Source organism: Benincasa hispida, chromosome 1 (genome assembly GCF_027475165.1).
Source record: "Benincasa hispida cultivar pf3 chromosome 1, pf3_genome.v1.1, whole genome shotgun sequence".
NCBI lineage: Eukaryota > Viridiplantae > Streptophyta > Magnoliopsida > Cucurbitales > Cucurbitaceae > Benincasa > Benincasa hispida.
Window position 1 is genome coordinate 81,801,340 of NC_143478.1, and position 23,544 is coordinate 81,824,883.

The 23,544-nt window shown below is 33.0% G+C and overlaps 1 protein-coding gene and 1 long non-coding RNA gene across 2 annotated transcripts; one reads left to right on the forward strand and one right to left on the reverse strand.

The window, feature by feature from the left end:
- Positions 1-3,922: 3,922 nt before the first annotated feature.
- On the forward strand, positions 3,923-10,665 carry LOC150038766 (uncharacterized). Its single transcript, XR_016530773.1, has 2 exons — positions 3,923-4,401; positions 10,460-10,665. It is a non-coding gene; the product is annotated as an uncharacterized LOC150038766 (long non-coding RNA).
- On the reverse strand, positions 4,638-15,981 carry LOC120068092 (vanillin aminotransferase-like). The gene is made up of 19 exons (XM_039019790.2): positions 15,635-15,981; positions 10,963-11,075; positions 10,489-10,573; positions 10,334-10,406; positions 8,846-8,943; positions 8,105-8,197; positions 7,867-7,940; positions 7,737-7,775; positions 7,414-7,502; positions 7,251-7,327; positions 7,091-7,165; positions 6,737-6,784; positions 6,552-6,635; positions 6,367-6,454; positions 6,191-6,269; positions 5,855-5,945; positions 5,689-5,767; positions 4,994-5,109; positions 4,638-4,897 (listed from the first exon to the last, which is right to left on the reverse strand). The coding sequence occupies exons 1-19, from the start codon at positions 15,677-15,679 to the stop codon at positions 4,826-4,828; spliced, it is 1,518 nt and encodes a 505-aa protein (XP_038875718.1). The 5' UTR covers positions 15,680-15,981; the 3' UTR covers positions 4,638-4,825.
- Positions 15,982-23,544: the final 7,563 nt, after the last annotated feature.

Sequence of the window (23,544 nt, forward strand, 5' to 3'; positions counted from 1 at the left end):
TTCTTCGCTGAGAACCACATTTTCATGCTTCAAAACTTCATCACGAACGACTCTACAAACTTAAACACTTTGAATTTCAGACTCGATTGCTTATTAATTATGCCCAAAAAGATAGAGCCCCTTACAAATTAACACTTTGTAATCAAAAGAAATCTTTAAACATAAGCAATTAACTCGTAAACATTCATCAACGCCATCCACAAACACATTTAACACTTAAACGCAATGCAGAAAACCCACCATGACTGTAAAAGAAGTTCAAAACAAAAGTGAAATTTGGAATATCAGAACAACCTAGCTTTGATACCAATTGAAGGAAATCAGAGATGAGGATTTCCATGAGCAGCGGAATGATCGTTCCAAATTCCATTCGATATTGAACATACACAATTACAGTACAAGAAACGAAAATTGACTGGTCATGCATAATACGAAATTACAACATGCTTAACAATGAGATCAAGGGAAAGATTATACATACCTTTGAAGACTCATTCTTCAACTCCTTTGATCATGGACGCTCGTTCAGCCTCCAAGATAGCAATACTCGAATGCTCGAACACAACGACCGCAACACAACATGATCAATCAGCAAACACAAACTCAAAGATCTCTAAGATCACAAACCTAACGAACGGCCTCCAAAACCTCGATTCAGTCGAGTTGAGTGAGGACACCACCACAATAGCTACCTTGGTATTCTCGATGTCAGAATCCAGAAGTGTAGGCTCTTTGTGAACTTGGTTAGAGAAAGAGACCAGAGGAATAACAATCGTGTAGACATGAGCAAGTGGGAGATGAGAAGAAGTCTATCGTTTAGACGAATGCTCAATCGTTTAGAAGAAGGCAATATATCGTATAGAAAAAGCTCTACGATTGAGTGAACTATCGTATAATATCACTTCACGATCGTTTAGTCTCTCTTTCAGCTATTGTTTAGTGAATCCAATTCACTTTACAGCAAACCGTGAGTACCTTTATGAGAATGGAAATTTTGCCAAATTTAGGAAAATATTTTTCGTTTTATCTCACGGTTACATAAAACCATCAATAACCTCCCACTCAATTAGTTATTAGAGAAAAAGAAATAATTATCCAATAATTAATATTATTATAAATATATACGATAACCAATTTACCATATTATATTTATAACCTATAGTTTTAATATTTCATCTCATGAAACATATAAACCATAGTTCTTTTTCTATTTTATGGTACTTATTATAAATCTCATTTACATTAATCCTCCACTTGATGTATCTCATATATCATACCAATCATATAATATATAATCGAATTTCTTCTTGTCAATTTGAACATTTCAAATCAACACCAAGAACTGATTCTCAACTTGAATCCATTGAGCTACCAAGGGGACCTTATGGACCTGTAGCTTGAAGCTCCAATGATACATGAATAACTGACTAAACTCTTTAGTCACGAGCATCTACCATCCATTAATTTCCGGGCACTCCACTAAAGACTGGCAACTGCACTTTTCTTACTACAGATATATTTTATGTCCATATCAACCAATCAACAGTGTGATAACCCTTCACAAATTGCTTGTAAGTACAGCTGGGCCAATAAACGTTATGCCCTTATAGTTATATCTAACTTCTTAAGTACTACTGATTCCTCAAATGAACATAAGTCATAGTTCTACCATGATTGTGTCCTCTCTTCCAAAGAGAAGCTGTGACCACTATGTTCAAGACTTGGAATCAGCCCTTAAGGGAGCACTCTATCTACTTACCCCTGCTTCGGGGAATGAGTGAATTCCATCTTGTGTAACTGAGTTCCCAGCTCCCAAATCAGACAAATCCCCTAAAAAGTAAACATGTTGAGTTGGCAATCTGGCCACTCTCACCCATACTAACATGCTGGCCACTTGTATATCTCATATACATGCTTAAGTTTACATACAATAACCATGGAGCTTTGTTTATTGGATATGAGTAAATGTCAAATAAAACAACTCTTGTTTTATTCATAACAATGTGTACAGTTTACAAACTACGAGACTCTGGGAGAATTAGGACACCAATCCCAACGATGAAAACCTGCCTGTTCAATACGTTGATAAAATGGGATAGTATGTTATGCAGATACCTCCCTTCTCCGATAACTCAAAACTACGGTAGAAGAACTATCCCATATCGATTGTGAATGATGTGTATTTTGTTGATATAGCTGTACAGGATTAGAGGACTAGACTCCATTACCTAAGAAGTTCAAATTACATTACATAATAAAATCCATCACACAACAAAATCTATTTCGTAAGAATGAATTAGATAAAATAAATTCATTACATAAAAAGTACAATTACATAAAAAAATATAAGTACATAAAAAAAATACAATGTATATAAAAGATACAATTACATGAAAAATACAAGTATATAAAAGATACAATTACATAAAAAATTTAATGACCCGAAGAGGAAGTACCTAATGTGCGTTGTGGACAAGTACGTCTGTTATGTTCTTCTTTCTTGCAAATTGTACATTGAACTTTTTATCTTGCCTCTCCCCAATCCATTTAAATTAGCCCAAATAAAAATAAAATAGTATATCCATGAATCATACATTTAATTCAGCCCAAATGCAAACAAAATGATGTATATATAAAGTAATCTTCATTTTTATAAACAAATACGTATATTTTCTTAAATCAACCCAACAAATAGATCAACATAATCATCCAAAAAAAAATAGCCTAATAAAATCAGTCCAACAAAATCCAATTTCTAAGTTCTAACATATATCTAAAGATTATACATTTAAATCATGGATCCATAAACTATACATTTAATTCAGCCCAAATACAAACAAAATGATATATATATGAAAATTATACATTTAAATCATGGATCGATAAACTATACATTTTTTAACTTGATCCTCATTTTTATAAACAAATACATATATTGAGAAAAATTAAAGAAAAAACTTTACCTAAGGTGGACGACGACAAAGATTGGAGACAGCGGGTGGTAGATCGGCTAACAGCGGCAGCAACAAGAGAAAAAGCTCACGGCCGGATGGAGGAAGAAAAGAGGCTACGATGGTAATAGGGAGGAAGAAAAGAGGCCATGACAACAAGAGAAAACGCTTCAGATGGAGGAAGAAGAAGGCGTTGCGACATTTAAGGGACCACTAAGTTGTATACCCGTAGGGTAATCGTGTACCGGTACACAATTACCTCGGTCAACGCTGCATGACTGCCACATTGGTAGTCTACGCATGCCAGATCACAGACACTCGTATACCAGGTACACAATTTAGTTCTAATCGTGTATCGGGTACACGATTTAAACGTAATCGTGTAACGGGTACACAATTAGAAAACCTATTTTTGTCAATATTATCCGCTCAACCCTATTTTTGTTAATAATTATTAAAAAAAAAATTTCCATTTTTTATTCTAAAGTATTTCATATTTCCACTTCTTCAGCAAAAGAAAATTACTAAATTAGTCCCAAAAAAAAACAAAAATCTTTTAAAATAATAATTGAAGCTAGACCAAATATAGTATCTACAGTATCCATAAGTGGTTGGCACTAGAGTGAGTCGATAGTAGTGGCCAATGGTGATTGTAACGGAAAGGGCACTAGAGGTGGTCGTCGAAGCATGTCACCAGCATTGATTGTTGCTGAAGTTGGTCATTAGTGACGACAGTGGCTAGCCGTAGAGTTATTGGAAACATTAGAGGGAAGGAGAGAGAAAGAGGTGAAGATGAAACTCGAACTTTAATAATGAATACCGTAAAAATTAGCGAAGTTGAATTATCTTACACTAAATTCATAAATTGGTAGGTCAAATATTGGGTTGAGTTTCAATTCAACCATGTCAATGTCTCCAACACCTTTTATGCCCTCTTCCTTTTCCTGATTTATTTTAGTTGTCACATAGGTGTCACCGACGATATTTTTCACTAAAGTGGTCGTGGGACGCCCAAAAAGGATTGGAGCGTCGGATGTGTGCGTGAGCGTTGCGGAGGAGTTGTGGGATCTAATGTGTGGGTGCGCGCTTTGTAGTGGGGTTGCAGAGTGTTGGAAAGGGTTTTTTTTTGGGGAAGGTTCTAACGTGTGGGCGCGCGCTTTGTGAGCGAGAGAGAGGAAATTGAGCGAGAGCGAGGAGCTAGATGCCCAATTTGCAAGCACGATAGTACATGTTGGTAATTTCATCGAAGCAAAAAGCAAATTGTGGAGAACTCCACAGAAACTACTTAGCCTGGAATCACTGAAGCATCGAGTCTCTAATACAGATTTGTTGGGAAAGAAAAAGGAAGGGGAAAATGGATGGATTGCAGGAAATGGGGGTTCCAATGCTGGAGGTTATTGCGGCTGCAGCCATCACTTTCTACGCTGTAAGCTTTTCAGAGCTTTGACAGGTACACCTTTCTTTAATCTCTTCCCTCTTTTCATGTTTCATACCTTTGAAATTGAGGGAATGTAAAGAAATCATCCAGAGATTTGGATGAATCTGAGGATCAGAAAGGCGAGCAAGGAAGACTGAAAAGGAAGCTAAAATATGATAGTTTCATCTCTGATTTTCTTTAAACATTTTGTAAGATAATTTGCTCTTTTACAAGCCTTTCATTTCTTATTTTTCCATGTCTGCTAAGTATTCAATAAAGGTTGCTTTTATTCATATCAAGCTGCTTTTATTCACAATACCATAGTTCATCTTAAAAATCTAGTATTGTTTGAGTGACATTTCTTAACAACATCCAAGACCTTTTTCTTTAAGACACAAGCTGATCCAACTATTGACCAGTACCTTCAAGCCGTTGGTTGTCTTGTAACTATTGGAAGCTACTTCTGAGCCTTCAATTGCTTCACTCTCTCTTCTGTAGCCTTCAGTGCTTTCCCATATTTGCTGATTATCTGCAAATTACAAAAAAAATGGTGGATAGCATATTCCAACAAACCATGTGGAATTGATACTCAATATAATAATGATATTTTTAGCTTTCAGGATACCTCATCAACTTCTTGAGGAGAAATTGTAAGTGGTGGAGCCATCGTTATATTATCCCCTCCAGCTCGTACTATTAAACCATTTTTTCGACATTCATCTCCAAAATATTTACCAAGTCCTGTTTATATCAAACACATAACAAGCTATGAGCATAAGTATGACTCTGTTAAATCAAGATATATCTACCGTATTCCTAAATTTGTGATTTTGAGGTTATGCTGATCCAAAATTATCAGAATTTACGAGCTACACTATTTGTTAAGGATCTCACATTGGAAAAATCAAAAGATCTTGTGCTCTTTATAAGGTAGATGAGTTACCCCTCTCGTTGCCAATTGATTTTGAGATGGAATCTCATGTTATCTAATATGGTATCAGAGCCCATGAAGTCCAAACGGGTACTCGAAGTGAAGCCAAAAGAGACACCATTTTGAAGGGGCATGTTGAGGATCCCACATTGGAAAATTTAAGAGATCTCACACTCTTTATGAGATAAATGAGTTACTTCTCTCATTGTCAATTTATTTTGAGATGAAACCTCTCATATGATCTAATAGTGTTTTTTTTTTTTCAGACTAGGATTATTTGATCCAAATTCTCATATATATATATATATATATATATTTTCAAGACATACCCCATTAAGATATAAAACATTAAGATGTATCTCTAACCACGGGAATTACATAAAACATACCCCATTCAGGAGGGAAGGGATCATTTGGTGATTTATTTTCTGCAAAATCTAAGGCGGACACCAAGCCAATCCCCCGAATCTGCAAAATCAAAGTCGCTGAAGAACTGAAGATACCCCAGATAGATTCATATGTCAAACTTAATTACTTGAGCAACACACTGTTTACCTCTCCAACGATAGGGCTATCAGAGAAAGCTTTTATACCATCTTGAAATCTTGGGGAGATTCTATTTACTTGCTCCACAATATTCCTTTCCCTACAATGATCAAATGAAATTATAAACTTACCCTCATTCTATCTGAGTTTGCATCGGAATAATTCCGTAGTATACTTCAAATCATGATTGTATCCTCAAACAAGGACACCAAAGGAACAATACTTGGTCCGATCCAAAAAAATGAATAGATATATCTTTGACATGTTTGTCCACTTTAAGGTTTCCCTGTCATTCTAAACAAAAAATTAAAAAGTTAGACCAAAAGAACAGGTGTAGGAACATACTGGTAGATCTTGAGTGTTTCAAGTGCAACAGCACATGCAACCGGGTGTCCAGAATAAGTAAATCCATGAGAAAAGGCACCTGGATGTAATATTATTGAAGAAAAACAATAGGTAAGTTACTGGAGTGGAAGATTATTAACTGTGATCAACTAGGTTTCATTGTATAAGTAGTGTACCTAGCTTGCTGCTTTGAGAGTGAATCACATCAGAGACTTCAGGGCTCACCATGACAGCTCCAATAGGCATGTATGCCGAGGAAAGTGCCTGAAGTGTGCAGTACATCGACTCAGGCTCAATGAAAACAATGAAACGCTTAAACTAAGCAAGATATTTGTAAAAGCTGAATATGTTCAAACTTCACCTTAGCTAGAGATACAAGGTCTGGTTTAATATTGAATTTATCGCATCCAAACATTGCCCCTACTCTTCCAAAGGCACATATTACCTATAGAAAAAAAATATGGAAGACAACGCCTCCTTTACATTGACATCATTCTCGTAAACAAGGTGAAATGATGAACCCAAAAATTTTAATTTTCAAAGTACCTCATCAGCAATAAAAAGTATATCATACTTCTTGAGCACGGCTTGGATCTGCAGTAACAATAGGAAACACTTCATTCTTCCCTTAATATTTTGCTTATTAGTTAGAATTTATATCAAGAATTAGAATATTAACAAAGAAACCTTTTGAACGACCTTACTTGAACAAGATTTGTTCTATAAGTTATACAACTGTATTCTTGAGTTCTAAACAAAGAAACCTTTTGAAGTTGTATGTATTCTAACGATGAGAGAAAATATGGGATGTATATAACAAAGAATAGACAGCTAAACAAGTAAAATCTTGTTGGTGCATGCTTGTGCAAATTTAAGCAGTTCATGATACTAAGAGATTACCTTTTCAAAATAAGTAGCAGGTGGAATAATTGCACCACCTGCTCCCATGATTGGTTCAGCAATGAATGCAGCAATCTGAAGTGGAAGAGAGAAAGGGTCAATTCTCAATTATGGTATCATGCCATTTTTATAATTCAAAGAATAGTATTCAAGTTTTTACTGTCTCTGGTCCCTCCTTGAGTATAAGGTCTTCCAAGTTTTTGGCTAATCTGGTTGAAAACTCTTCCTCTGTCTCACCTGATATAGGATGTTCACAAGTTAATGGCTGGAAATAAATTCAAAGAAAGTGAACTAAATATATAACCTAGCATATAGATCATAACCTGGAAGATGGTAACGCCAGTAATGTGGACAATCAGTGTGTAGAACAAATGGAGCTGGCATGTCAAAGTTCCGGTGCATAGGTGGAAGGCTGTGGTAAAACAAAATAATTTGCGAGAGATGTCAGCCTCATCGATCGACTTGTTGCTCAAAGGTCGGTTCAAACTTCAAACCTAGCCCTGACTCGTTTCAACCTTTGCCCAAATTCATAATTTGACTGGGTCGACTCAACCATGTTTAGATCTACCCGTCGAACTGGTGCAGTGAAGTTCCAATAAAGAGGGTATAATAGATGTAAGGTATATTTTGTTTTAATTGAACTTACCCTGAAAGACTGGCTGATACGAATGTCGTGCCATGATACCTGTTAGATAGAAAGGTAGTGATAAGAAAAATAATTGAAGAGAACAAAGGAAATGGTACAAATCAACTCCAGCCAAGTGAGTTGAGCTTACCCTTTTGAGCGAGAAATGAATTTTTTCTTATTTGGTCTTCCAAGTGCATTGTTATAGTACCATACCAGCTTCACCTATTACATGTTTTTTAAGCACCAAATGAATTAATTTGTTGCAGAGCTTTCTAAACCTTGATGTTATTTTATTATTTTTGTTCTTCCTTTATTTGCTTTTTTTTTTTTTTTTTATTCCTATAGAAATCAAAATTGGACAATTTTGAGTTTGGAGTAGAAAGAACCTGAGTGTCATTGGCTTCTGAACCACTACTTGTAAAAAATACTTTCCCCATTTTTCTAGCTGTGAACATTTCAAGTAGTTCCTTTGCCAGATCCTATCATTCATGAAAACATCAAGAACGCGAAACTAATCAAAAGAAGTTAAACAAGCATGCTTGGTAGATAATTTAAAAACAAAAAGTTGAATACAAGGGATTCAATCAAAATAAAGTTATATTTTATGTTTGGTAGCTAATTGAGAAATTTGATTCTAATTTAAACATTTTTTTAAATGTGTTTAACAATGTATTTATGAACCATAAAATTAGTTGCAATTACATATTAAATATTACGTTGAATATAAACTACACGTTTTATGTATTTTTTGTATATTTATTATTTTGTAATATTATTTAATTTATAATATATTACATCATACATATTTTAAATTTAAAAATCAATGGAGTGTTTTTTCCCTCATAAGGAAGATGAATTGAGTTTAACTAAACATGACATATTGTATTTTTAAATGTTTTTTTTAATCTTTATTTCATATAATTCTGCATTTTAAATTTTAAAATTCAAAATCTAGATATACTGAAAACCAAAAAATATTGTTTTTAGAATTTATCCTATTTAGATCACAAAATTTGAAATAAAACTTTTAGAAACAAAATATACATTATCTTTTAAAACATATTTGTTGAACTAAGTAAATTTGGAAAAATCTTGATTGTGAATCAAACGGAGTAAAATTAGCATACCAAAGAAGGTTGGGTAGTATGATTCCAAAAGGAGTGATAAAATGGCAAGGTATTTAGTTGTGCAGTTGCTGCTTCCACAAGACGTGGTTCACTTCCCCCTACAAATTCCATTCCATTATGCCTTAACCAATTGACTAAGAATCAAAGAATTTAGGGAAGAAAAAACAACTCCAATCATACAGCACTAATGTTAATGTTAGAATGTCTTTTAACCTGTTATTTGATGTTCTGAAGGACCAAACATAGGTCTTACCTCCTTATATTTCGAAGAGTGTATATATAATAAACCTTATAACACTCGAGGTGTATATGCAATCTGTGTTCGTGAAATTTATCTCCATCCGTAGACGTAGTAAACACATTGTTAGTAAGCAATGTAACTCTTTATGTTGATTTCATAACAACAAAATTATTATACTTAGTACTTATGTTTGGCCAGATTCAAATTGAGGTTGCCTAAACTTACCTTCTCAATTTTCCTCCTTCCATTATTATTTTTACCCTTTTTTCTCTTTCAAGGAGTTTTGAAATACTCTTAATTATTGAATACTTCATCAGTATAGTGTTTAATTATTTTTTTAACTCCCAATATTTTTAAAGATTGCAAATATAACAAAGTATATCAACAATAGATTTAGAGATGTCTAAAAAACCCATAAAGTCGGGACTTTGCGAGGAATCCCCGAATACTTGGGAAATGGACGAGGGAGTGGGGATTTTTTTCCCCATTTGCAATTCGGGACTGGAGATGGGGAATATATTCCCCGTCCTCGACCCCAACCCGTCCCGTGTCCCCCCCACCCCACCCCGACTTTTGTGTACAAATTATAAATTTATAATATATATATCTATATTAATATTGTAGACTTTGTTAGGATAATTATGAATGTTTTAATTATTTAAGTTTAAGATTTTATAACTTTAATTTCTTAGATGTCGTTATATTTAAGATAAGATGTTTTAATTGTTGAATTTTAATTTTTATAAATTATGAGAATTTAGCATTTTAATTATATATTTTAAAATTACATGTGTATTATCGTTTTTATTAGTAAAATTGATGATATTTTATTTAAATAAAAATTGTATTGGATAAGGAATTGTTAAAAAAAATATTTAATTGAAATAAACAAAAATTGTTAGAAAAAATAATGGTGGGAAAATTTTCCCAGTGAAATCCTTGTGGGGAATCTCTGCCCCGTTCTCTGTGGGAAAATTCGTGGGGACAGAGAGTAGAATAAGGGGGCGGGGACGGGGACGGGGACTTCCATGTCCCCACCCCATGAACATATCTAGATACACTCTATTATTGGGAAATTTCTATAAGCAACATAGGCCATTATTGATAGATTTAGAGAGATGGATCATGCTATATCCGGTAATACTTTAGATATGATCATTATATTTGTAACTGTATGTTAATGTATGACGGTGATATGAACTATATCCAAAACTGAAAAATGATGGTGAAATGATTAATTGTGGTACCTAAGGATGTGCACCATAGACCAGCAAGAGCATCAAGATGCTTCCTTCCATAATTGTCATATACATATGAACCCTACATCACCATGGAATTCAAACTAAAAACATATATCTTCTAATATTAACCAGAAACAGAATGAAGATATCTAGAAGAATACCTCAGATCTTTTTATGATTACGGGATTCACATTGGCGCTCTCCCATCCTGAAGTAAAAGGTGCAAGCATATCATGTCCCTTCACCCTGTAATTAAACCATGTTTGTGGCTAATGTCAAACTTTGCATAAGAATGCTGAGAAGAAATAAACTATGCAAGGTCTAAATAGTTAAAGCTCCGTTTGGTAATTATTTCGCTTTTTGTATTTAAACTTAATTTCTTATCATAATTTGTATATTTCTTTAGTATAAAGGTTAAACCCTTAGCCAAATTTTAAAAATAAAAACAAGTTTAAAAAAAAAAAAAAATTTTAGGTTTTAAAATTTGGTTTTGTTTTTAAAAACATCAGTGAAAAGTAAAAAATGAATCAAGAAACTTAAATTTGGAATGAGCGTTTATAAATTTAATTTTTAAAATAATAATAATAATAAAAACAATTGGTTACGAAACGATATCCGATATCGTATGTACTTACTCTTCTTGTGCTAAGGCCTCTGTACTGTGTAAGTGGGACAAGAAAGGAGCCAGGAAGACATGGTCCCGTGAAGCTCTTCTAGAAGACGTGGCCACTTTTGTAAAGGTACCAAACTGCAAAAGGACAAAAATAGAATATATATATATATATAATATAACCATGAGTACCTTTATAACTTTTAGCTCATAACTTGTACGATTATGTGAAATTTATAGTTTTATTTTGATATATAGATTCTATGGAATTTATTAAGGATATATATCTTAATTAATGAAATAGTCTATACCTATTTATAGAAAGGAAAAATAAGAATTTATGAAAATTAAAACAAAAGATGTGATTGTCTATTCAAATATATTCTTACCCTTAGATTTGGATATGTGTTTAAATCACACCTATATAAAAAAGAATATATCACTTTAACAATTTGACCTAACTAATTTTAATGGAGTGGAAGACGTCGTAGCCATTTCAAACATATCTCCCTTATTGGTTTATGATATTTTATATCTATGGTCTTAATCACATCCTTACGAGAAAGAATATATCATTTTATTGTGTAACAACTTCAATTCTAATATTTGGATTGGACAAAGGATGTGAGTATCTTTTCAAACATATCTCCATTATCAGATATTGATGTTTCTTATCATGGTCTAGATTACATCCCTACACGAAAGAATTCAATACTTCACATGTAACATTCAAATTTACAAATATAATAAAAAAAAAGATAAAAGCATATTTCCATTTTTATTATTCCAAATTTGTCCTTATTGGTGTATCGACATGTAAATCAATAGTATATATGATATATTTTATATCTAGTATATCGGTCATTTAATATACCAAATATTTGGTATATCAGTTGACTAATATACCAAAGATAAAGTGGGTAAGTTATACAATGGGTATACCAAATTTATTAGTCAAGAAGTGCTTGTTCGTTTACTATTATTCGTTTGATTTAATTTCAATCCTTATTCGTCTGCTATAGAATATTGTTTTTCTTGTACATTATAATTAGCTTATACAATCCGTTATGTTAGTAACTATTTTGAATGAATTTTGATAAACTATTGGTATACCAATGTTACACTTGAAATTGAATTTTGAACATATGTTGATATATAATTGATATACTTGAGAAAATGTATATTTAAAAAGTAATGATATACCAATATTTTATACTTAAAATGAATGATGAGTTAATGTTGATTTAATACTAAGTTAATACACCAATGTCATACTTAAAATTTATTTAGAAGAAATGTTGATATACTACTGATATACTAATGATATACTTGAAATTAAAAAAAAAACTACTAATGCACTAATAATATATACTTAAAATTGAATTTTGAGCATTGATGTACTATTGATACACCAATATAATAATTAAAATAAATTTAGATCATGAGTGATATACTATTGATACACTAAAAATGCACATGAAATAAATTTTCAATGACTATTGACATACTATTGATAAATATATGTTACAATTTAAATAAAATTTGAATGAGTGTTGATAAATTATCGATACACTAAATACTTAGAATTGCATTTTCAACTTATTATGACATACCATTGATACACTAATGATCTACTTGCAATTCATTTTGAATTAGTGCTAATATATTATTGATATGCCAATGTTAAACTTCAAGTATCATACTAAATGATATACTTCATATTTGGTATATCAATAATATCATTGTTATATATTTTTTCCTTTCTAAATTAGATATATCAATCAATTAATATATGAAATACGGGATATATATTATATAATTGATGTACCAAATTAAATATAACTTATATACCATTAAAATCATATCAAATTTTAACAATAAAATAGGTTAACTAATATAATTTATATTGGATATATCACTTGAAAAAATTAATGCATTTCATATATACCATCAACATCAAAATTGAACTAATAGAATGAATATAACTCTATATCAACATGAGAAAAGATAAAAATAATAATTATAATAATCGAACAAACAACGTTGATTATAACACAATTAAAGTCATGATATATTACTTGCATAAATAGTATTCTTTAGATAAAGTATATCAATTGATTGGTATACTAAATATAATGTATATCAAATACACTTGTTGATACATAAATGAGAGTAAAATCGTAAAAAAATTAAAAACCAAGAATCTGGTTATTTTTTATTTTTATTTTTATTTTTTTCTATATTTACAATTTTAGAAAACCATTATTATATTTATAAATACCCTTATATATTTTTTTTGCTACCCATTACGATTTTTTTTTTTTTTTTTAGTATAAGTATAATACTTTTTTATTTTCAGTTTTTTATTCAATTTGATATGGTTAAAAAAAACTTTAATCTATATCTAAATTTTCATGTATAAAATCTAAAGAAACTATTATTTTAAATATAGGAAAATGGGCCATCGCATTTACAAATATAACAAAATATGACAATGATATATACGGATAGACATTGATATTTTACTATATTTGAAATATTTACAGTAATTTTGTTATTTAAAATAATTACCCTTTTATTTATTTTCAAAATTTGTTGAAATTAAATTTTGATTTAGCAAGGTTTAAAATGTCGATGTCGATGAAACTATTGATGTCTTAATTTTATGAAAATTTTGATGGAACTATCGATAAAATATCGATTTCAAGGTATATTTTGTAAAATTTATAAAATAATAGATTGAAATTAGTAAATAAACATTTTATGATTTTTAAACAAGTTAACACGTCGATTATTTATCTTAGTGATATTTTGTTGCTTATTTTTTATGTTTCATAGATTTTTCTACTATCTAAAGAAAATATCAATTTACTCATATATATATAAATATGAAATCCATGAAAATATGAAATTATTTAATATTATCTTTGCAGAGGAGAGCCCAACAAAAAAATTCTAAAAAAATCTGAACAAACTCACATCTCGAAAAAAAAAGAAAGAACCAACATAATCACTACAACCAAGAATCTCATTCTTAACTAAAAAAATAGGAGAAGAAACACAATCATTGGCATGGCATATCAAATAATAGATCTATTATATTATATAGTAATAAGGGTATAAAGCAAAGTGGGTTCACATGCTTCATGAAGATAATATATAAAATATAAAATTATGGGAAAAAGAGCAAAGTAGTTTTCAATTTGCTTTTTCTTTTTAAGTTAATATATAAAAATAATGAGAAAAAAAAAAGTAGCTTCACTTCATTTTTTTTAATGAAGATAACCCAAACCCATGCTACTCAAACAACCAATTTCACGAATCTAAATAAATAAAATTATTGAATGGACAATATTGACTCCCAACGTTATTGTTCTAAGCTAAGCCAAGAACAATCATCCTCATCAATATGCTTGTGGCACATCTCTAAACTTTAGATAGGTAATCAAATTCAACGTATTTGTAGATATAACATAATGCAAAAAAATTTGTAGATATAGCAAAACTTTGATTTTGCTTTCGAAATATGATAAACTATATAGCTAAAGAGTTTTATCATTAATAGACCATACCACTGGTAAAAATCTATCGAAATTTTTAAAAATGTTACTCTCCACATGTACTATCCAATGCAATTACCTTAAATTTTATTCTAAAATCAGATTAGGTATAAAACATTTTCTTTTGCCATAACAAGTTGATTTGTCGGATTAATTAAATGTCTTACCTTCAATCAATTTGGTTTTGTCTACACCTCTAATTAATTAATGGTATGATGTGATTGACGTTGCACTCTAAATTATGGAAATGGAAAATATTAAATATGAGAGTCTAATCATGACCTTGTGGCTCTTGACAACTGAAAAGTGTAACTTGATTAACCCTCATATACTTAGCATTCATTTATTTTGTAATTTTTTTTATTATAGCAATTAAGTAACCAACTCACATTTTTAGATGTTCATTTTTTCTGCATGAGATAGAGAATGGAAGAGAGAGGGAGAGAAAAAAAAGATTTCTATCTCCGTATCTCTCAATAATAATAAATTCGCCTTGAAACGAGGACAATTTAATTGACATAATGTTCGTATTATAGATTTTGAGATCAGAGATTCAATTACTCTATCTCACTTATTGTAAAAAAAAAAAAAAAAAAAAAAAAAAAACAAACAAAAGAAGAAGAAAAAAGGAATTGTTCAAAAAAAAGAAAGCTATAAACTCGTCAACCTTTCGAATGATGACGACCATGACTACATAGAACTGAAAATATGATAGAAAAGTAGGAAACATCAATGGGTAATTGGTGGGTTCGATCTTAAACAAGACACCTATATGACGAATCAAAACCAAATCGCTTAGCTTAAGTTTCCTGCATACACAAGCCAAAACCGACTTAGTAGACCGAATCACAACCAAACCCACTACTGATTTCGGTCGGCTTGAACGGATTTTGCTCGCACCCCTAGCTTAGCCATTGAAGATGGTGCAAATTAATAGATGTTCAAGAAATACAAAAACAATGATGAAAAACAAAAATTGCAGCGGCAGAAAGGTAAGGAAAAGAAAACAAACCCAATTATCAAAATGAGTGAATACAACGTTAAGAAGAAGAAAATATGGAAACGATGGAAATAAAGGGAAGAAGAGATCAAAGAAGAAGAAGAAGAAGAAAGAAGAATTATTGTTAAAATTATTACCTCAGACTTTAGAGTGGAACGAAGAAATTGATTGAGGATTGGCATTCTAATTTGTGGGATATTATGCTCTCCCCAACAATACCTCTTAATATTCTTCTCTTCAAATACCCAAACTCACAAAGAGATGAGAATTAAGGTTATGAATGAGAAACTTGCTGCCTCACTCAAATATAACCTCTAACTCACAAACGAATCAATCAGTGGCCCGTTTTGAAAGCTGAGTTTTGTGGGTTATAATAATTTATATTCACGTACGATTTCGATAGTAAACACTATAACAAAAGGTAGAGAGAATGAGTAGGAAATGATAAGTATTATAATAAAAAGGGAGTTGAAATAGTAATGGTAGGTTATGATAGTTGACAACACCGACTATTATAATTGAGTTCTAAACATGGAGTGAACTATTATAGCAGTCTAGTCCACTTACTTAAAGTTGAGGTCGAAACAATCATTCGTGACTAAAATAGACAAACTTAAAAATCAATCATAGAATATTATTTATCTCTATTTTAAGAAGTGACATAGGAGAAAATCACTTTTAGATTATTTTATCCAAACCCATATTACCTGTTAACCTAATGCGTATATCTCTACTAATTTATGCAACTACAATATTTCACAAAGCCTTTTGTTTTCTTTTTTATTTTCCTTGTTTTCTTTTTTATTTTCCTTATTTAATCGTTTTATAATTATTTACTAATCAATAACTTAAGCTACATAGTTATTATACAATTTCGTAGAGATGTTGAAGAAGATGTGACCCAAATAGCTCAACTTATTTATTTATTTTTAACTAACTTTGTGTTGTAACGGTCAGTTAATATACATTATAAATACCTCTTATCAGAAAAACAAAAACAGAGAGAGAGAGTGAGTTCATCATTTCCTAATTTTCTGTAAACAAACAAAAAGCTATATGCAATCTTCTTAGTGAAAGAACTTGAATCTTCCCGTGGAAGTAGGAAATCTTACCGAACCACGTAAACTTCTGTGTTTCTTCTTCTCGTCTTTATTTTCTTGTTCATTCGACTGCAATCTTTCTGCAATTCGCGCGTAATACAATCTTGTTTCAAATTGTATCGAATCCATAGTATCAAGTTGAATCGTGCATCAATCTCCGCTATCGAGTTGCTTTGAGTTGTTCGTTTTCACCTTCGAGACACATTGAGTAAAGATCAAAACTCATCAAGTAAGATCGAGTATTATTTAGTATTCATCGAGTTCTATCGAAGATTGAATAAAGACTCGTCAAACAAAGAAGGAAATTTGCATCGAGCATCGAGTATCCAACATCGAGGATTTGGCATAATCTTTCTTAGCCTTTTCTTCATCATTCCAATGTTGATCTTGAGTATTTAGGCCTAGAGAAAATTGAATAACCCAATCATTTGTGGTATCAGAGCATTTGAAGATCATCAAGGTCAGCATTCTTGGAGCATCAAGATACTCAAGAAGTCCAGTCTCGATACTCGATCAGATTAGGCTGTTGCAAGGTATGAAATAGAGAAGTTCGATGGGAAGGGTGATTTTGGTCTGTTAAAGGCCAAAATCAAGCTATTATTGGATAACAGATAGCTCACAAGGCGTTTCTTGACCCATCGACTCTGCCGCCTACATTAACAACTCAAGAAAGGGAAGACATGGAACTTACAGCCTATGAGACTCTCGTTCTTAATCTCAGTGACAGCATCTTGAGACAGGTGATTGATCAAGACACGACCTACAAAATATGGGTCAAGCTGGAAGGTCTTTTTGCAACCAAGGATCTCTCCAACAAGATGTATCTAAGGGAGAAGTTCTTCACTTTTAAGATGGATTTTACCAAGCCACTAACAGACAATCTGGATGAGTTTAAGGGGGTAGTTTCTCAGTTCAAGAGCCTTGGCGAGAAGATTGGCGATGAAAATGAAGCCTTTGTGTTGTTGAACTCTCTACCATAAGCGTATAAGGAAGTGAAAAATACCTTGAAATATGGCAGAGAGTTAGTTACCACTGATGCCATTATTTTAGCATTGAGAACTAGAGAGTTGGAGCTTCAGTCAGTAAAAAAGGAGCAGTCTGGTGTAGAGGGGTTGTTTGTCAAAGGCAAGAACAAGCAGAATCAGTCTAAAGGGAATAAAAATTAGTCTGGTGAATAGCATAAACCCAAGACCAAGCTAAGATGTAACTATTGCAAGAAGAAAGAACACTTGATGAGAGATTGCTACTGTTGAGGATGATGCCCTAAACTCTCATTGGGTCTTATAGTTTGTAAACACTGTATTGAACAAATGCTTGTGATGTAATAATATATGATTTTTTCTTCACTGTTGTCTATGAAACATGAGATATTTTAATTGTTTTACCACAAACCAATAAACTAAGATCCATGGTTGTCATTGTAATTTAAACGTGTATGTGAAGGCATACAGGTGGATCATGCCTTAAGTGATAACCAAAATGGTCTGTAGTATATGGATATAGGAGGGAAACCTTATCTTGGTGACACTACGGATGCGGCTCGCTTTGTAGAATAGTTACAACTGTTGTAACTTTCTACAGATGGTCTGATCCTGATCATTCATGTGAAGACATGGGAGCGGGGGCGTCCTATACAAAGGAGTTTGTATAAGACCAGACCACGAAGTGTTATAGTCTCGTTATATAACACCGTTCATGACAGAGACTTCACTTCACTAGGATGACAATAGGTAACATGACCTCAATCCTGAGTAAGTTAGGAACTCCTACCTTTGAGGGCGATAATTTGATTTGCATGGGTGCGAAGATTGCCGACTCAAACGTACCACTTTGGGGATTTGTCTAACTGAGGAGCTAGGAACTCAACTACACAAGATGGAATTCACTCCTTCCCCAAAGCAGGGGTAAGTAGATATATTGCTCCTTTAAGGGCTGATTTTAAGGCTTGAACGACGTGGCGCTACACACCTTCTCATGGCCCAAAAGGTGTCCACACATAGTAGGACTATGTTGTATTGTTTATTAGAGGGATCAGTGGTACTTAGGAGTTAGATGTAACTATAAGGGCAAAACGGTAAATTGGCAGTTGTACTTACGAGCATCTATGAAGGGTTATCGTACTGTTTACTGGTTACATCCGATGGACACAGAAATATATTTGTGGTGAGAAGAGTGCAGTTGTCGGTCTTTAGTAGAGTGTCTAGCAGTTAACGGATCGTGGATCTCGTGGCTAAAGAGTTTAGTCAGCTATTCACGTACCGTTGGAGCTTCAAGCCACAAGTCCATAAAGTCTTCTTAGTATCTCAATGGATTCAAGTTGAGAATAAATTTTTGGGTCAGTTTGAAGTGTTCAAATTGACAAGAGGGAGTTTGATTATATATGATATGATTAAACTGGTTAATTATATATGATATAGTTGACATGATGTATGAGATACATTAATTGGAGGAAAATGATATAAATATGATTTATATTTAGTGGAGGAGAAAAGGACTATGGTTTATATGTTGCATATGATGTGATATTAAAACTATAGGTTATAAATATAATAATATTATATTTATTTATAATTAAACAATTATGAGATAATTGTTGGTGGTTTTTTCTCCATAACCATATGTGAATGTGGGAGGTTACATTCAGTTTTCATAACTGAAGGATAAAATGAAAATAGGTTTCATTTTGCATAGATATCGGATAATCGTTTCACTATTAGTACACTGCCCATCGTCTAGCTAACGAGAGCATACACGATAGCTCAAGTTTTCCTATACACACGTAGATTTCCTAAACAATCGTATAGCATTTTCTAAATGATTGACGAGCAAGATTTCCTAAACAATCGTGCACCTGTTTCTAAACGATTATGCACCCGTCTATACGATAGACACAAAATTCACCCACTTGCTTGGTCATTGTAAACGATCGTAGTTTCCTCCTCCCCTCTACGAAATCCAACAGAGCCTACACCTTCTAGATTACAACTCCGAGAATATCAAGGTTACTAAGTGGTGGTGTCCTCCTTACTGCCTGTTCGTGTAGAAGACCATTCGGTGTTGAATGACTGTGAAGTTTTGGTGGACGATTGACTTGGCGACCACAGCGACAGCAAGAAGTTGTTGGTCTTGACGAGAGCGAGAGATAAAGGGAAGAAGAGTTCTTCAAGAGGTATGTCTCTCGTTCCTTTGTATTTAAGTTTTAAAAGCATGCCGTAATTTGTTAGTAGATGCATAACTTGTATGTTTGTGAATGCGGTATTTCTATCACAATGAATTTGGAACGATCTTACTTCCGCTCATAGATCCTCTTTGATAAGAGTTCCTTCAATTGATATCAGAGCAAGATTATGATCCTGGGACTTATGGATTATGGGCCGACCAGCTTGAAACGAAAAAATCAGGAAAAAGAGTAGGATCAGAAAGGAAAACAACTAGAAGCTTCAGTAGTTGAAGGTTCCTACTTTTATTTTGATGCCTTAACCTCTACTAGAAACAAAACCAACCAAATCAGCCCTCTTGGGAAGCATGACTGGGTACTTGACTCTTGCTATACCTATCATATGACACCCTTCAGACCTTGATTTAATACTTACAAGGATGTGGATGGAGAATCTATGTACCCAGAACAATGAAGCTTGCAAAATCAAAGGGGTTGGTTCAGTATCCTTGAAGCTAAAGGATGGATCAATCAAGTTTCTTAGAAATGTGAGACATGTACCTTTACTCAAGAGAAACTTGATATCTCTGGGTATGCTTGACTCCATTGAGTGTGAGTGTAGAGGAAAAGGTGGAGTCTTAGAGGTGATTAAGGACTCTAAGGTAATGTTGGTTGGTGAAAAGGCAATGACCTTTATATTGTAAGAGAAGTAGAGATGATGACTAGTGCCTACTTGGTTTCAACAACAAGCTTAACAGAGGCTGACTTGTGGCACAAAATACTATCCATATCAGTGAAAAATAGGTGCAAACACTGTCCAAACAAGGTATATTACCCAAAGGTACCAATGAGCACTTTTCCTTTTGTGAACACTACATTCTAGGTAAAGCAACCTGACAAAGTTTCACAAAATCTCAGCATACCACCAAAAGAACATTGAATTATGTCCATTCTGACCTATGGGGACCATCTCCTACACCAAGCCTTAGTGACTCAAGATATTTTCTAACCTTTATAGATGACTTTTCTAGGAAGAGCTGGATATATTTTTTTAAAACTAAGGACCAAGTTTTTAAGAAGTTTAAGGAATGGAAAGCCATGATAGAAAACTAAACATCTAAAATGTTAAAATACTTTAGAACCGACAATGGGCTTGGGTTTTATAATGAGTACTTTGACAAATATTGTAGTGAGAATGGTATAACTAGGCATAAAATTGTGAGGTATACACCTCAACAGAATGAGGTTGCTGAGAGGTTAAGCAAAACCATAATGGAAAGGGTTAGATGTTTGCTCTTTGATGCTATTTTAAGTGAAAATTATTTTGCAGAAGCTACAACCTACACAATGTATACCTTAAATAGGTGCTCTCATGCATCTTTAGAGTTGCTTGTCCCTGAGGAGAAATGGACTAATCATCATCCTAATCTAGATAACCTCAAGGTCTTTGGATGTGTAGGGTTTGTTCACCAAAATAAGGGAAAGTTAAAAGGCAGAGCAGTCAAGTGCATGTTTGTAGGCTTTACAAAGGGTGTCAAAGGTTATAAAATGTGGCATCTAGTTGAGAGGAAGTTCATAGTGAGCAGTGACATCACTTTTAGGGAAGAGGAGATGTTTATGTGAAAGGAGAAAAAGCTTGAGGATGAAGGTGAGTCATCTACCACAGGAATTGAGGTGGAGTTACCTACTGAGCAACAAATAGAATCTAACCTACCTAATGACACAGAAGAAGTTGAAAAAGATGCAGGGGAATAAGAGGAGACTATAAATGAGCAGCCTGATTTAAGTTAGTATGTCTTAGCTAGGGATAGACAAAGGAGAACCATTACCCCTCTAGCTAGATATATTGAAATGAACTATATGAATATGGTTTTAAATGCTGTTGTAGCTCCTACTAACCAAGAATCAATAACCTTTGAGGAAGCAATAAGTTGTGTTGATGCAAGGGATTGGATAGAAGCTATGAATGAGGAGATGCATTCACTAAAAGTGAATGACACTTGGTTTTTAGTTCCTCTGCCAAAGGGTTACAAACCAGTTGCCTCTAAATGGGTTTTCAAACTTAAGGAAAGTGCATCTTGTGATCAAAAGCCTAGGTATAAAGCAAGGTTAGCTAGGGTTTACTCAAAGGGAAGGAATAGACTATTCAGAGATTTTCTCTTCGGTTGTTAAACAAACTTCCATAAGACTTCTTCTATCCTTAGTTGCTCCAAATAATTTAGAATTGTATCAACTAAATGTGAAATATGCCTTCCTTTATGGACATCCAGAGGAGACGATCTATATGATGTAACCTAAAGGATTTGAAGGTAAAGGAAAAAAAAATCTCTAATGCTTACTCAACAAGTCAATCTATGGGTTAAAACAATCACCTAGGTACTGGTCTAGAAGATTCAATGATTATATTTCTAGCATTGGATTCAAAAGAAGTTCATTTGACAATGATTACCTACTCATATATGTGGATGATATATTAATAGTAGGTAGGTCCAAGGAAGATCTAACCCGTGTTAAAAACCTCCTAAAAAGTGAGTTTGATATGAAGGACTTGGGAGAAGCAAGCAAGGTCCTAGGAATTGATATCCTAAGGAACAAGAAGGAGTCTATTCTAAACATCAATCAATCTAATTACCTGAGAAGATCTTAAAAAGGTTCAACATGAGTGATACTAAACCTGTGAGCTTACCTATTGCTCAGCACTTCAAGCTATCCTCAACTAACTCTCCTAAAGATTCTGACCATGAACATAAAAAACAGAAGGCTGTCATACCCTATAGTCAAGCAGTCGGAAACCTAATGTATTTAATGATTTCTACCAGACCTGATCTCTCATATTCAGCTAGCCTAGTTAGTATATATATGTCTAACCCAGGTAAGAGACATTGGGAGGCTACTAAATGGATCCTAAGGTACTTAGTTTGGTCTAAAAACTCAAGACTAGTCTATCAAAAGTCAGCTGAACCAAACTTAGAACTTTATGGATATGTGGATGCTGACTATGCTGGTGATTTGGACAAAAAGAGGTCCTTAACAGGTTACCTATTCCTTTATGGTCCTAATCTAATCAGCTGGAAAGCAACACTACAGCCTATCGTAGTCATATCTACATCAGAAGCTGAATATATGGCTTTAACAGAAGCAATCAAAAAGGCATTGTGGCTTAAGGGATTGCTAAAAGACTTTGGAATAGATCAAACAGTGGTGAAACTCTATTATAACAACCAAAGTGCTATCCATTTGTCCCAAAATCCACAATACCACACTAGAACTAAACACATTGATATCAAGTATCATTTCATCAGAGATAAAATTGGGATAGGGGAGATAGAAATTCTAAAGGTTCACACATTAGATAATGCAACTGACATGTTGACAAAACCTATTTCAAAGCTTAAATTGGTTAAATGTCTAGAACAGATAGGTTTCGAGCTTCCAGACAGGGTAGACAGAATGGTCAGAATCAGGAAGATCAGAAGATTGCAAGACATTAGAGTCAAGGTGGAGAATTTGAAGAAGTTGTGACTCAAATACCTCTTATTTTTTTTTTTTGTTTATAACTAACTTTGTATTGTAACGGTAAGTTGGTATATATTATAAATACCTCTAAAAAGAAAAATAAAAAAAGAGAGAGGGAGTGAGTTCATCATTTCCTATTTTTTTGTAAACAAACAAAAAGTTGTACGCAATCTTTTTAGTGAAAGAACTTGAATCTTCCCGTAGACGTAGGCAATCTTGCCGAACCACGTAAACCTCTGTGTTTCTTCTTCTTGTCTTTATTTTCTTGTTCATT